General features: G+C 43.7%; 1 protein-coding gene and 1 non-coding gene across 3 annotated transcripts; both read right to left on the bottom strand.

The window, feature by feature from the left end:
* Nucleotides 1-52: 52 nt before the first annotated feature.
* On the bottom strand, nucleotides 53-10676 carry EFCAB10 (EF-hand calcium binding domain 10). 2 transcript variants are annotated; one of them, XM_042915602.1, is made up of 4 exons: nucleotides 10514-10667; nucleotides 1929-2093; nucleotides 1729-1816; nucleotides 53-132 (listed from the first exon to the last, which is right to left on the bottom strand). In XM_042915602.1, the coding sequence occupies exons 1-4, from the start codon at nucleotides 10620-10622 to the stop codon at nucleotides 96-98; spliced, it is 399 nt and encodes a 132-aa protein (XP_042771536.1). In that variant the 5' UTR covers nucleotides 10623-10667; the 3' UTR covers nucleotides 53-95. The 2 variants fall into 2 exon arrangements, with proteins under 2 accessions (XP_042771536.1, XP_042771546.1); XM_042915612.1 differs by lacking the exon at nucleotides 1929-2093 and having other exon boundaries at nucleotides 10514-10676.
* A 4513-nt stretch (nucleotides 10677-15189) lies between these two features.
* Nucleotides 15190-15295, bottom strand: LOC122214642. Its single transcript, XR_006200022.1, has one exon. It is a non-coding gene; the product is annotated as a U6 spliceosomal RNA (small nuclear RNA).
* Nucleotides 15296-15843: the final 548 nt, after the last annotated feature.

The following is a 15843-nucleotide window of genomic DNA, read 5'->3' as shown; positions in this document are numbered from 1 at the left end:
CTGGATGTCAAGTTATGTGACGAAGTTCTGAGTTAATGAAACTGGACAGTTGAAAACTTTATGGAATCATTTATTATCTTGGACTGATGGCATTATTAAAACGCTGCCCATATTTCCTCCATCCTCTTGTTCCTAAGAAAACAAAACCAGAAAACTCAGAAGTCATGAAAACTCCGAGTAATTCCATTTACAAATGTAAATGCTAAGCATGTCTGTTGAACAAGATACAAGAGCAGAGATAATAAATTACAAGTAATTTTCAATTTCCTGTGCTAATTAAGGGAGACTGTTGTAGATAATCAAACACAGCAAATACATTAAAAAAAAATCACTTTAGAATGTATGTTCATAATTGAAGTTCCTGTATTTGGTTTGGAAATTCACTGTCTTTCCTCTAAGAAAACATTATGAGGTGGTGACCAAAATAGAATTGCTCTCATATTCCACAAATGTCCTTACATTTAAAATCCTTCCTAATTCCATTCCAGGACAGTGGGCAGGCAGCCTTTTCTTTTGGATGAAACATTTCAGGCCAGGGCACTGTGTTTCAGTCTCTCCCCGGGGCAAGGATGGGAATTAAACAGTTTTTGTTTAATATTTATGTAACTGATAATGAGACGGGAATCTTAAACTTTCTTTTTTCTTTGACTTTTCCTTGGCTTTTTGGACTATGTTACATACCAATTTCTTGATTAATAAATCCTTAGAGAACAAAACATTTAAACAAATTGAATTACATTGGTTAGAGGCCTTCTACAACTATCAAATGCTATTCCAATTTTTTTGTTTTCTGATTCAGCATTTAGTTAGTACTTTTAAAGCTGTAATATAACTTGCATCTAAAATTGTCCTAGGGCCCCTGGATGGCTCAGGTGGTAGAGCATGCAACTCTTGATCTCAGGGTGGTGGGTTTGAGCCCCATACTGGGCATGGGGCCTGCTTAAATAAGTAAGTAAATAAATAAAACTGTCAGGCTGGCATGCAACCTATCCTATTTCTTTATTATTATTTTTTTACTTATGTGGGGAGGAATGGCAGAGAGGGAGGGAGGGAGAGAATCCCAAGCAGACTCCACTCTTTTGGCATGGAGCGGATGTGGGGCTCGATCCTATGAACCGCAAGATCCGTGACATGAGCTGAAATCAAGAGTCGGACGCTCAACTGACTGAGCTACGTAGTCTCCCGTACTGTTTTTTGTTTGTTTGTTTGTTTTTAAATAAGCTCTACACCCAACGGGGGCTTGGACTCCTGATCCCAAGATCAAGAGTCACATGCTCTACTGACTGAGTCAGCCAGGGGCCTCACAACATATACTGACAGTAAATACTTACCTGGTGATAAATAATTTTGAGGAAATGCTTTGAGAGAAATTCTATTACTCCATATTTTATACAGAAGTTTCCCAACTAGGGATTTGGGCTCAGAACTTTTCTGTTAGTTCCAGAACACTGGGGCTTCTCCACCTCATTTTCTGAGAACTGCTGGGCTTTCCCACTGAGAAAAGAATGGAAGTGCCCCAGAAACTTCCTAATTCCAGCACCTTCTCCCTCTGCCGCCTGCCCCCAGGCTTGACATTTTGCTGTCACTCCTCGCTTTCTAGACAGCTGAAAGTTTCAAGGGACTGAAATGTTTCTGTCAAAAGGTAGGAACTTACGTTTTAAATTGTTTTCATTGTACTTTAAGTCATGCCGTATTATTTAAATACCAGTCACATAAAAATAAACTTACACTTCACGTCTGAATTTATCCAGAGTTACTGCATGTCCATCATCTTTTAAAACTTCATCTGCAGTCAACAGACCCAGGGTTTTTAAGGCTGTAAAATCAGAATGAGAAGAAAGGAAAATTTACGAAGCGAGAATTCTTTTCAGCTAGGGAAAGTTATGGAATGGCCACAAACTATTGCTTTAATTGAGATGATAACTGACCTTCTCTGTACTGCACGAACGATATGGTGCCTTTATTCGAAGTGTCCATCATCTCAAACATAGACACAATGTTAGAATGATCCATAAAGAAAGGAAAAGCCAAGCCTGTCATTTTGGCAATTCTCAGTCGTTCCAATACAGATATTAAATACTCTCTTGGTTTTTCTGCAAAAGAATAGTTCCAATTCTTTCCAATATAAAATTAAGATATATCACAAGTAGAAACAGTCATTTAACAATTATTAAATAACTATGTTCAAGGTATTGTAATAGGCACTGGGGACACAGGCCTTGCTTACAAGAAAAGCAAGACATCGAACAATTAATTATGTATATAAGTGTTCTGCAGAGATGGGACCTGGGCTTTTTTTTTTCCCCAACTTCTCAGGTGATTCTAATTTGCAGATAAGCGTGGAAAAGCAACAAAAAGGAAGAGCATGATGCAGGGAAGAAGGCAGCCAGCTAAAAGAAGGGATAAAATATAAATAAAAACAGGGACTCTTGGATTAATTAATACCCTCTTCCAATTAGGAAGCATGAATGTTCTTTTTTTTTTTATTTTAAACTTTTTTTTAATGTTTATTTATTTTTAAGAGAGAGAGAGAAGGAGATAGAGCATGAGCAGGGGAGGGGCAGAGAGAGAGGGAGACACAGTCTCTGAAGCAGGCTCCAGGATCTGAGCTGTCAGCACAGAGCCTGATGCGGGGCTTGAACTCATGAGCTGTGAGATCATGACCTGAGCTGAAGTCGGACGCTTAACCGACTGAGCCACCCAGGTGCCCCATCTTTTTTTTTTTTTTTTTTTTGAGAGAGAGAGGGTGCAAGCAAGCAAGGGGCAGAGAGAGAGAGAGAGAGAGAGAGAGAGAGAGAGAGAGAGGGAGAGAGAGAGAGAGAGACGTGCACAGAAGTGGCTCACCCAAAACAGGACTCAAACTCACGAACTGTGAGATCATGACCCGAGGTGAAGTCAGATGCTTAACCGGCTGAGCCAGCCAGGCGCCCATGAATGTTCATTTCTAACATAAAAGCAGTATTTTGGATAAGCAGGCCATCTTTCATTTAAGCAATATGAAAGATAAAAAATGAAGATCCACTTTACAGAAATAATGCAGGTCAGTTATGATGAAAAGAAGCCAAAAGAAGGTACAGCAGCTTAGGTGAGTGCCACTCACTACACACACTATGCACACACAACACACAGTAGTGTGTGTATATATGTATGTTTGTATATATATAAACATGTATATATACAAAATTCTTTAAATTTGTTTTTCTCATTGAGAATTTCATAAATATACAAAAGCAGGAAAGTAAAATGAACCTGTCACCAACTTTTAACTGTTAAAATTTGTGGCCAGTCTAGGGGCACCTGGGTGGCTCAGTCAGTTGAGTGTCAGACTCTTGATTTCAGCTCAGGTCATGATCTCACGGTTCAGGAGTTCGAGCCCTGCATTCGGCTCTGCACGGACCGTGCGGAGCCTGCTTGGGATTCTCTCTCTCCCTCTCTCTCTGACCCTTCTTGTCTCTCTCTCTCTCTCACAAAATAAATAAACTTAAAATAAATTTTAAAAAATTGTGGCCAGTCTTATTTCACCATCATCTCATCCAGGTCCCCTTTTCCTGTATTATTCTGCAGTAAATCACAGTGATCGTATTTCATTAATAAATATTTGAGCGTACATCTCTGAAAGAGAAGGACTTCTTTTGAGATACAACTGACATGTAACATTGTGTAAGTTTATATAACATGTTGATTTGATACATTTATATTTCGTAATATGATTGCCATTGCAGCATTAGCTAACACCTTCATCACATCACATAACTATTATTTCTTTTTAGGGGTGGGAATAATCAAGATAGAGTCTCTTGGCAAGTTTGATATTTATGATACAGTAATATTGTCTGTCAGCACTATGCTGTGCATTAGGTTTCTAAGACTTCTTTACAGCTGCAAGTCTGTACCCTTCCACAACATCTCTCCTACTCCCACCCCCACTCATTGTTCTACTCTGTTTTTACAACTTCGGCTTTTTCAGATTCCACATACAAGTGATAGCATGCAGTGTTTGTCTGACTTAGCTCACTTAGCATATCCTCAAGGGACGTCCATGTTGCACATGGCAGGATTTCTTTCTTTCTCACGGCTGAATAATATTCCATTGTATAAACATAGCACATCTTCATCATCCATCCATCTGTAGACAGACACTTAGGCTGTTTCCATATCTTGGCTCCTGTGAATAATGCTACATAAACATGAGAGTGCAGGTATCTCTTTGAGATCCTGTGTTCATTGTCTTTGGATATATACCCAGAAGTGGAATTGCTGGAGCATATGGTAGTTCTGTTTTCCTTTTTTTTGAGGAACCCCCATGTTTTCCACAGTAGCTATACCAATTTACATTCCTACCAACAGTGCACAAGAGTTCATTTTTCTCCACATTCTCACCTGTTATCTTTGCCTCTTGGATAATAGCCATTCTGACAGGTGTGAGGTGATATTTATTTGCATTTCCCTGATGATTAGTGACGTTAAGCATCATTTTATGTACCTGCTGGCCTTTTGTGTGTCTTCCTTGGGAAAATGTCTAGTTCCTCTGCCCATTTTTAAAGATGTTTATTTATTTTAGTAATGGCTACACCCAATGTGGGGCTCAAACTCATAACCCTGAGATCAGGAGCAGGATGCTCTTCTGACTGAGCCAGCCAGGCAGCTCCCACTGCCCATTTTTTAATTAGATTTGTTTTCTTTGTTATTGAGTTGTAGGAGTTCTTTCTATATTTCAGATATTATCTGACACATAGTTTGCAAATACTTTCTCCCATTCTGTAGGCTGCGTTTTCATTTTGTTGATTCTTTCTTTGTGGTGCAGAAGCTTGTAAGTTTGATGTGGTCCCAGTTGTTGATTTTTCATCTTGCTGTTTGTGCTTTTGCTGTCATATCCAAAAAATAATTGCCAAGACTTGTGTCAAGGAGCTTCTCCCTAGGTTTTCTTCTAGGAGTTTTATGGTATCAGGTTTTATGTTTAAGTCTTTGATCCATTTTGAGTTTGTTTTTGTGGGTGGTATAAGATAGGGATCCAATTTTATTTTTCTGCATGTGGTTACCCAGTTTTCCCAATATCCTTTGTTGAAGAGGGAACTTTTTTCTTTTTCTATTACCGTAATGCCATTACCACAATACCATTCATTCATACATTAAAAAAATTTTTTTAATACCTCCATATAGCCAGGCAGTAATATTTCCAGTTGTCTCACAAATTTTATGAATTGTGAACGCTTCTTAAAAATAAAAAAAAAAAAAGCAGTGGCTCATTCGGTTAAGCCTCCAACTCTTGATCTCAGCTCAGGTCATGATCTCATGGTTCCGGGATCAAGCCCTGCATCAGGTTCTGCACTAACAGTGCAGAGCCTGCTTGGGATTCTCTCTCTCCCTCTCTCTGCCCCTCCCCTGCACGTGCTCTCTCTCTCTCTCTCAAAATAAGTAAGTAAATAAATAAATCTTTTAAAACATTTTAAAAAGTAAAAGTAAAAACACTTTTATTCAAATAGTATTCACATATTGCGATTATGTTTTTAAATCTCTCTTGTGCCTTTTCGTACAAATTTTAGTAGACTCCAGAAACAAATGGGTCACTAAAGGCAATCACATCATGTATGTAGTCTTCGGTTGCTTCTCCCTGAGCTGTCTATCAAATTCAGAAAGAGAAAAAAGGCCAATTCCAAATTTCAATTCACTGCATTTCTTTCTAAGGATAGAGTAAGTAAATAATTCTAAGGGAACTAGGTGTGTTATTACCGTATATCCCTTAGACTCCACGAGATGCTATAATGTTTAGGTCTGGAGTCTATAATTAATACTCTGCCTGCTTCTACAAATGTTTTGGGGTCGCCCGGGTGGCTCAGTCAGTTAAGCGTCCAACTTTGGCTCAGGTCATGATTTCGTGGTTTGTGGGTTCGAGCCCCATGTCGGGCTCTGTGCTGGAAGCTTGGAGCCTGGAGCCTGCTTCGGATTCTGTGTCTCCTTCCCTCTCTGTTCCTCCCCTGTTCGCACTGTGTCTTTCTCTCTCTCTCTCTCTCAAAAATAAATATTTTCTAAAAATTAAAAAAAAATGTTTTGAAAGTGCTTACAACAGAAATAATAGATATAACTTTTTAAAAGATTTTTATTATTTTTATTTCTTAAATGGTTTATTTATTTATTTTGAAAGAGAGAGCGAGCTCATGCACAATCAGGGAGGGGCAGGGGGTGGGGCGGGCAGAAAGAATCCCAAGCAGGCTCTGCACTGTCAGTACAGAGCCTGACAAGGGGTTTTGATCCCACAAACCATAAAATCATGACCTGAGCCAAAATCAAGACTCGGATGCTTAACCAACTGAGCCACCCAAAGCACCCCTAAAGATTTTATTTTTAAGTAATCTCTCCACCCAACATGGGGCTTGAACTCACACCCCCAAGATCAAGCGTCGCAGGCTCCACCAACTCAGCCAGGCAGGTGGCCCTAAAGAAATAACTTTAAAACATGAAGGGAAGATCCAAAGGTTACTAACCACCTAAGTTACATCAATGTCAGCTGATAAGAACAATCAGTTCTTCAAGGGGGACAAACCTCAAGTTCCACATCTTAATAATCGCAGCTAACATTTATCGAGCCCTCTCTACGTGCCTAGTGTTCCTCATAACAGTCCCTTGCCAAGGCCCAGAGCTAGGATGAATCCAGGCAATGTGCCTCCCAAAGCTGTGGGCTTTACCGCGCTCCACTGACTTAAATATACGAAGCATCTGGAACACCCAAACCTAGTCCACCATGACGGTTTCTACTGAACTTTCCTTCTCCATCACTCTCAGATATATCTTATCCTCACTTATGATTCCACAGCAGCATCTCTCATCTGGGTTACTACACCTGCCTCCTGTTTAAAAATGAAATTCTAATTTTATTAAAGGCACCCCCTAAGCATGTATACTCACTCCTTCCATAGCACAGAATGGTCACTGCAAAGTGGCTGTGCAGCCAGGGGCTCTGTTTCCCAATACAGTCTAGGCGATGCCACGTTTTCCTACCACATAACTTCAGGTTATGCTAGGTTTTGGCGTTAAATGAGTTATGAAAATCTTCAGGTTTCCAGGGCTTTTAGAATTTTGGAGTTGAGGGGCGCCTGGGTGGCTTGGTCGGTTAAGCATCCGACTTCGGCTCAGGTCATGATCTCATGGTCCGTGAGTTCGAGCCCCATGTCGGGCTCTGTGCTGACAGCTCAGAGCCTGGAGCCTGTTTCAGATTCTGTGTCTCCCTCTCTCTCTGCTCCTCCCCTGTTCATGCTCTGTCTCTCTCTGTCTCAAAAATAAATAAATGTTAAAAAAAAAATTAAAAAAAAAAGAATTTTGGAGTTGAGGATGTGGGATTGTGGACCTGCTCCCTTGATATAACAACCCAATCAAACTGTCTAGTCTTATTTTCCATAAATCCCTTACAATCCAGGATTTTGACACTGGGATATCTGTCATTGTGCTAGAGGCTTCATAAGGACCCGAGACAAATACAGTATTTCTTCCTGAGAATCAATCCTACTCTGATAATATGAAATATTTACATTAAGAAACAGATATGTCTTGGGGCACCTGGGTGGCTCAGTCGGTTGGGCGTCTGACTTCGGCTCAGGTCATGATCTCACCACTTGTGAGTTCAAGCCCCACGGTCGGGCTCTGTGCTGACAGCTCAGAGCCTGGGGCCTTTTCCGATTGTGTCTCTCTCTCTCTCTCTCTCTCTCTCCCTCCCTCTCTCTCTCTCTCTCTCTCTGCCCCTCCCCCACTCACAGTCTCTCCCTGTCTCTCAAAAATAAACATTAAAAAAAATAAAAAAATAATAATAATAAAAAGAAACAAATATATCTGTAGAAAAATGAAACTTGGACATTTTTAGGGTAAAACAAGTGACTCCAAAGAAATGTGTTATTCAGCATCAGGCTAAGGTCTCAGACACCAAAGGTACAAGTCCCCTCTCCTCTGCCATTAGGGGGCCTTGTGCAGGGAACTTTAAAGGGCACTGATATGCATTCTGAACGCCAGCCAAACTCTCCTTAGCTTTTCCTCAGTGTTTCTTCACCTGTCCTTTTCTCCGCCCTGCCTCACCCCCTTTGGCATTTGTAGAGATGTTTCAAGAAGTTCATATTGTTACAGTGGATAACAGCATCTCAGTTTCTTACACTGATCATTATTTAAATTATGATTATATGGGGCACCGGGGTGGCTCAGTCAGTTTAAGCATCTGACTTCAACTCAGGTCATGATCTCTCAGTCCGTGGGTTCCAGTCCCACATCGGGCTCTGTGCTGACAGCTCAGAGCCTGGAGCCTGCTTCAGATTCTGTGTCCCCCTCTTCCTCTCCGCTCCCCAGCTCATGCTCTTTCCCTGTCTCTAATAAATAAATAAACGTTAAAAAAATTTAAATTGTGATTGTAATGGGGATTATGGTATTAATGTGTAACTACTCCCAGACTCCCCCTTCCTTATCCTCTGCTGCTAAGAGAATTTGTCTTTATCTGAGATTCTCTTCCCCCCACCCTGCCTTCCACAGAATTCTGTTTTTGCCAGATGGGTTCAAAGCCTTTTAAATTAAAGGAGAAAAATCAATCCTTGAGATACTCTACTGGTTGACACAATAAAGAGCTAGAGAGAAAAAGGACAGGAAAGAAGGAGGAGACAGAAAAAAATCTACAAATTAAAAAAGACCACAAAGCACCTAGTACAGTGAATTAGAAACAAACAAAACAACCCCCCTTTAAGGCATATAAACATTTAGAACACCAGGGATAAAGTAAAAAGACAAACCTAAAGACTTCCAGATGAAGAAAACATGCCTTATATTAAACAGATCAAGAATCTGATGACATCATGATATCAGACTCTTCAGAGCAACAGTGGCAATTAGAAGACAATGGACAATGCCCTCCAAGTTCTGAGGGCAGTATTTTCTAACCAAGAATTGTATCCACCCTGGTTATCATCATGTTTGAGAATAGGATGAGACATTTTCATATATGCTCCAACAAAGCACAGCCTCTTAGAGAGCCGCTCACTAGAGGATGTTCCCCTAGAGAAAGGGGAAAAAAGCAAAAAAAAAAAAAAAAAAAAAAAAAAAAAAAGGAGGAGCCCCAAGCACCACAAAACAGCCTTTAGGGGCACCTGGGTGGCTCAGTCGACTAAGCATCAGACTTCGGCTCACGTCATGATCTCACAGTTCATGGGTTAGAGCCCCATGTGGGCTCTGTTCTGACAGCTCAGAGCCTGACGCCTGCTTTGGACTCTGTGTCTCCTTCTCTCTCTCTGCCCCTCCCCTGCTGGCGCTCTCTCTCTCTCAAAAATAAATTTTTTTTTTTTTAAATTAAAAAAAAAAAAAAAAAGAAAGCAGGCTTTAAGTGCAGGAGACAGGTGAAGTGGATTAGGATCAAAGTGAGGGAAAACCCTGAATCACAGCTGAACAGCAGGGCAGTTGAGCGATCATCCAGACTGGAGCAGGCAGAGGGCTGGGGGAGGCCCTGGGGGTGTGGACTGCTGGATGAACGTAAATGTACTGGGAGGACATCCATGCTTGTGACAGCAAGGGGATGTCGATGAATTGGCGACAATTGCAAAGACAATTTAAGTAAACATTTAAAATGTAGTATTATTAATTTCAGGGACAACAAAGGAAATACAATCATAGCATACTACGTGGATTAGCTGTGGATATTTGCCTAATAATAATAATGTGATACTGGTCACACCAAAATTGAATTCTAACTTTCTTGGGAAATTGGAGATGAGTGGGAACAGGTGTGAGTGCGTGTGTGTGCGCGAGCGTGCACACGTGGGTGCAGGTGTGTAAGAGTTAAAGTTTCATCTTCCATAGTATAAAGCTAAAGCTAAACCTAAACCTAGGGTGCGGGGGCACACTAGTAAGTAGCAGTGCAAGTCTGTTAGAAATATCAAGGTAAATAGCTAAACGAATGGGAAATCATTTCGTCTGTAGAATGGGAATCTGGGACATGGAGGGAAATGCCATTATTCATGATAAGCCTTGGAGTGGCTTTTGATTTTTAAACCCCATACGTATACTTTTATAAAAACCAAAATGAAACATATGTTGGTTGCCAGGCATAGGGCTAATTTGTATACTACTCATTTAATCTCTCCCACGTGTCCATAAAATGGGTACTATTATCCCCATTTTCCAGAAGAGGAGACTCAAGGGCAGGCTTGCGCCCACACGCACGTAGTACTAAGTAGGCCCCTCCTCGAAGCCTCTCTCCCACCGGCCACGAGCCTCCACCTGTGTGAGCCCCGCGCACCTGGCTAGTGGTGGGCACACAGAAGCCGTTCAGGAAGTACTTGTTTGAGGACCACAGCGTTAGTTGGCAGAACGGCTCAAGTCGCCGAGATATAGGGGAGAGTGTGCGCGTGGAGGTGGGGGTACTGGAGAGGGGAGCCGGCCGGTGGCCGCGCGGGCGCGGAGGGATGGCTGTACTGGGAATTTCTGGCAACCGCTCCGGGCCGGGAGGCGGAGGCGGTGGGACAGAAAGCCGAGCGGTGGGAAAGACTCTTACCTGGCCGGAAAAAGAGCAGGGTGCTGGTGAGATAGTTCAGCAACTCCATAATCCGATGTTTTTCCAAATAATCCCTGGCCTCCTGCTCTCTGCTGCCGCGGGCCTGCATGGCTCTGCGTGGCGCCGTTGCTAGGCGACCCGGCAGCGCCTGGCCGTTCGGCCCCGCCCCCTGCGCCCGACGCGGTCACGTGACGCGCCTCTCTTGAAGGCGACCTGGACCGGGAGTTCTACACTTCACCACCAGGAGGAAGCTGGGGGCACCGATGGGGTGGGGCCTATGCGGAGGCTGAGGGTGACCCGTGCACAGCCCCTTGTGGGCCGATGGTCCGCTTCTCCCGCCCCCCTCCCCCGGGGCTGAGGGCGGGCCTGATTGTCTTTTCCTGTTTTTGTCTGGTGCTCAGTACTTGTTGATCCAATGAATGAGACCTCACGTGGTAATTAACAGAGGATGAACTAATAACAGAAGGAACTTGTGCGATTCTGGAGGCTACGGTGGAGTTTGTTTTTTTTTAAGTTTATTATTTTGAGACAGTGCATGCAAGTGGGGGAGGGGCAGAGAGAGAATGATCGAGAATCCCAAGCAGGCTCCGCACCACCACACCACCAGCGTAGAGCTCCTCCAGCGGCCAGAACTCACAAACAGGGAGATCTCGATGAGCCCAAGTCTGACAGTCCGAGGCTTAACCCACTGAGCCCCACCAAGCGCACCCGCCCCCCACCCGCGGAGAGTTCTAAGTACCATCTTTGGTGTGAGCAGCTTGTAGCACAGCGTTGGCAATGGGGCAGGAAGGTAGCCCGTTTTCTCCACTGGATCGTCGGTCAGGACACATGCTGGGATCCTGAGCTCCAACATCTTTGCTGCTTAACTAGGCTGCGTGGAGTTGGTCTTATCTGAGACCATCTGACAGTAGTTTTGAGGGAGGGTCACTGAGTAAGATGGGATGCAGGTACCTAGGAGGTCCTCTACTCAATCATCACTGCACCTTCGAAACTGAACTCTAGGCTGGGACGTTGGTCCTTGAGGGCCGGGCTCTGAAGCCTGTGCCCTTACCCTTCAACAGAGAGCCCATTGCAGGTACTTCAAGGAGAGAAAAGACAAATGGCCAATAAACATATGAAAATACTCTTAGCGTCTTCAGCAATCCCGTAAACAAATTAAAACTACAAGAAAATGCCATTTACATCTACCAGACTAGTAAAAATTAGGAAGTTGGACCATATCGAGGGCTGGCAAGGATACAGTACCACAAAACAGTGATGATGGGAGCGTAAATTGGAACATCCATGTTGGAAAAATGATTTGCAATTACCTTGGTAATAGAGACATGTTTCTGCACTATGACCTAGAAATTCCACTCCAAGAGCAACTCTTGTCCAGGTATATCAGGATATATGTACAAGAATGTTCATAGCACTGTTCATAATAGCAAGCACTGACAGCAGCCCCAAAGTTTACCAACAATACAACTGATTTGGTCGCCTGGCTGGCTCAGTCGGTTGAGCAGGTAACTTCTGCTCAGGTCATGATCCCATGGTTCGAGAGTTCAAGACCTGCATTAGGCTCTCTGCTGTCAGAGCAGAGCCTGCTTCAGATCCTCTATCCCTGTCTCTGCACCTTCCTCGCTCATGATCTCTCTCTTTCTCTTTCTACAAAATAAATGAACATTAAAAAAAGAGAATACAATGGGATTTTAAAAAGCTGTGGTATGTTACACAATGGAATGCTATAAAGCACTGCAACAATGCATTGTAGCTACTTGCAAACATATGGGTGGATCTCAAAAGTGTCTTATTGTCTATTGTCTCAGAATATGTAGTATAAAAATCAATTTATATAAAGTTAAAAAAGCATACAGAACTAAACAATACATTGTTTACAGATTATAACATATGTAGGAAATCTATTAAGAAATGCAAGGGAATTGTACACAAAATTCAGCATAGTGTTTGCCTTGGAGGGGAGAGGAAAGGGAATGGGTTTTTGGAGGAATATCCTGGGGATTTCAGGGGTAATGGTAATGTGATTTTTCTTTGCCTGAATGGACTAAGCTTCTTTATACTTAATATGTATTTTATAGGTTTTAAAATCTACTCAGCATTTAGGGGCTCCTGGGTGGCTCAGTCGGTTAAGCATCTGACTTCAGCTCAGGTCATGATCTCATGGTTTGTGGGTTTGAGCCCTGCATCAGTCTCTGTACTGACAGCTCAGAGCCTGGAACCTGCTTTGGATTCTGTCTCCCTCCTTCTCTGCCCCTCCCCTGCTTTCACTCTGCCTCTCTCTCTCAAAAATAATAAACATCAACAAAAAAATTTTAAATCAGCATTTAATAACAATAATTTTTAAGCAGTTGAAAAACAGAGAGTAGAACAAGGAACCAGAAAGTCAATGCCAGGAGACTGAACCAAGTCTGAAACAGAAGGTAGCCAAGGTGCTGGGGATGTGGGAGATTGAATCTTCAGAGGTCGGGCCTACCTTGAGAATTCTGTGCCCTGAGCATCTGGGAGGACTAGGGAAAGAGACTTTATAGCTAGTGGTTGGGAGATTGGCACAACCTTGAGCAAAGTGGAAGGACAATGCTCTTTGTCTTCAAGGTCTGGAGGAGGAGTTCCAAGAAGGAGGAGGAGTCATTTCTCTGAAATGGCTTGAAAACTGTGTGCCCTAATCTGCAACACAGCTTTGGTCTCTAAGAAGGAGAATATTTCAGGATGATGTAGGCGAGTGCTTTTCTAACTCTTTAGCAGCAGAATCCTTTGAAGACATCGTGCGTGGAATCCCCACATGTAGAACAGATTCAGGTGAGCACCACATTGGGATTCACACACATGACAGGGCTCCGTTATCTAAGCTCCCTTAGTTGTATTTTTCTCACAGAGACATGGCTGGCAGCCTGAGTGATCCCGGTGGCGGAATGCACTGGAGCCTGGAGAGCCTTTACAGAACTAAGCTGACAGAGCAGATGCATTACTCTGGAGCCTGTGGACCCGAGGGCTGCCTGGGACCCCTGGTTCTTGATGGATTCTGGGGAGAATTTGAAACTACTGATGTGGTCTCTCTTATTCTTCAGTACATTTTGATACTTCCTTTGGGGACTTGCTTTATGTTCCTTGTTGGAGGTGACAGTGAGGCACAAATGGCAAAGCCCAATTTATGCACCCCCCCCCCTCCAAAATAATGACCACCTAAGTGCTTGACCCTTCAGGGTTGACCAAAAGATGTGTGGTCACTTAAGAGAGTGACTCTGGCTCAGAACAACAGAGGCCGGACAATGGCTGGGGACTAAAACAGAGAGGGTCCCCTGTGGGAGGGGATAAGGGTTATGGAAAGCAGAAGACAGAGGGGGCTGGTCATGGTATCTTTTGACTGACTGGCCAAAGGCCCCATTGCGGGGAGGGGCCTCCATTAACGTTCCTTAATGGAGGGAGAGAAGATTGTGTGGTGGTCCACTGGAGACCGTGATTTCTGCTTATTGCTCTAAGCTCCAGACATTTGGTCTTCTCCTTAGGAACTTCATTTACTTTCCACAAGTTACTCAGTCCCTGAATAACTAGCTCTGCTCTTTGAACCTCAGATGATACCAGCACCTTGACATTGAAATGCAGCGATCTGATTCCCAGTTGCCTATGGCGTCAGGCTGGGAGCTCATGGGACCGCGCTGATGTCTTCCGGCCTCACTGATTGTTTTCTGTGCCAACAAGCCCGACTACCTTTGTGGGCACCATGCTCCCTCTCACAACACACCTCGGGCAGCCAAGGCCTGGGATCTACAATTCCCGAGGAAGTCATGCTAAAGAGAAGTGTCCAGATGCCCCCTAGTGGAGTCAGCTATTCTCTGCTGATGCCATCTCTTAGGCCATTTTGGGCTTAATTAATCACCATCATCAATATTTCATTCCTTGCTAGGTAATGAAATGCTGAGCAAGATTCCGGGGATGGATGTACCTCAATTTGTTTATCCATTCACCCGCGGAAAGACATTTGGGTTGTTTTCAGGTTGGAGCTATTGCAAATAGAACTGCTGTGAACACTGGGGTATGGATCTCTGGGTGGACATGTGATTTCATTTCTCTTAGGTAAATAGCGAGGGCCGTGGAATTGTCTGGATCATACGGTAAGTGCAATTTTTGGAGAAACTGCCAAACTCTTTTCCAAAGTGGCTGTACCATTTTACATTCCTGAATTGGTAGCTGTTAAAGGCCTCCCAGGTGATCCTGGTGGACAGCCAGGACTGAGACCCCGCCTTAGGGCAGCCTGTGAGGCTGGAGCTGAAGGTCTGAGAAACGTTGTTCAGGAGGCCCGAGAGTCTTGGAGCTCCCAGCTCGTGTTTGGTGTGGTCCCACAACACTCAACCCAGGGCACACACTGGAATCTCCTGGAGAGCCTTTTACAAACACAGTGTCTGTCCTTTTACCCACAGGAAGTCTGATATAATTGCTCTGGGGATGGGGCAGGGTGGAGGGAGGTCAAGGGCAGCACAACTTTTAAACAGCTTCCTGGGTGCTGGTTCTAGAGCTCAGAGTGACCAACTTTCCTTGTTTGCCCAGGACTGCTAGGGGTCCAGTTCTGGGAAGCTTTCTCCTTCTTCTCCTTTTCCCCCTCCTTCTCCCCCTCCCCCTCCTTTTCCCCCTCCTCCTCCCCCTCCTCTCCCTCCCCTTCTTCCTCCTCCTCCCCCTCCCCCTCCAATATGGGAAGCTTCATGAATTTGTATGTCATCCTTGCGCAGGGGCCATCCTAACCTTTCTGTATCCTTCCAATTTAAGTAGATGTGCTGCCGAAGGGAGCACAATTCTGGGAAACTTTCAGTGCTAAAACTAGGAAAGTCCCAGGTCAGCTTAACACTTGGTCACGCTATTTGTGGACTGCTAGCATAAGGAGCCCTGCTTTGGCATCAGACTCCCCAGTCCTCCTGTCAACCCGGGATTCATAGCTCAGGGTCGTGTGCATGTTTGGGAAGCATGTATAAAAGGGAAGTGGAGGGGACAGGAGTGGCCAGAAGAGACTGTGGGGTGATACCCTCTCTGTTTTCTGTTTCAGACAGGGATAAGTCAGAGATGCCTCAGCTGGGAGTTTTGCTTGCTGTTAAAAAGAGGGGGAAATATATAAAGCGTAATTGTTCTGAGAAAATATAGGTGAGGCAGTGTACTGTAATGGCCTCTGCAGCCAGACCGCCTCTCTTTAAAATCCATTGTTACCACTGACCATTAATAACTACGTGATCTTGGGCAAAACACCTAAATTCTCTGCCTCAGCTTCTTTCATGGATATAATGGGGATAATTTATCTACCTTACAGGGGAAGTCTTGAGGACCAAATGAGTCACTTATGTAAAGCT

The sequence above is a fragment of the Panthera leo genome, chromosome A2 (genome assembly GCF_018350215.1).
Source record: "Panthera leo isolate Ple1 chromosome A2, P.leo_Ple1_pat1.1, whole genome shotgun sequence".
In the NCBI taxonomy this organism is placed as follows: Eukaryota; Metazoa; Chordata; class Mammalia; order Carnivora; family Felidae; genus Panthera; species Panthera leo.
The sequence above is the reverse complement of the archived record's forward strand: the minus strand, read 5'-3'. Positions and strand labels throughout refer to the sequence as shown.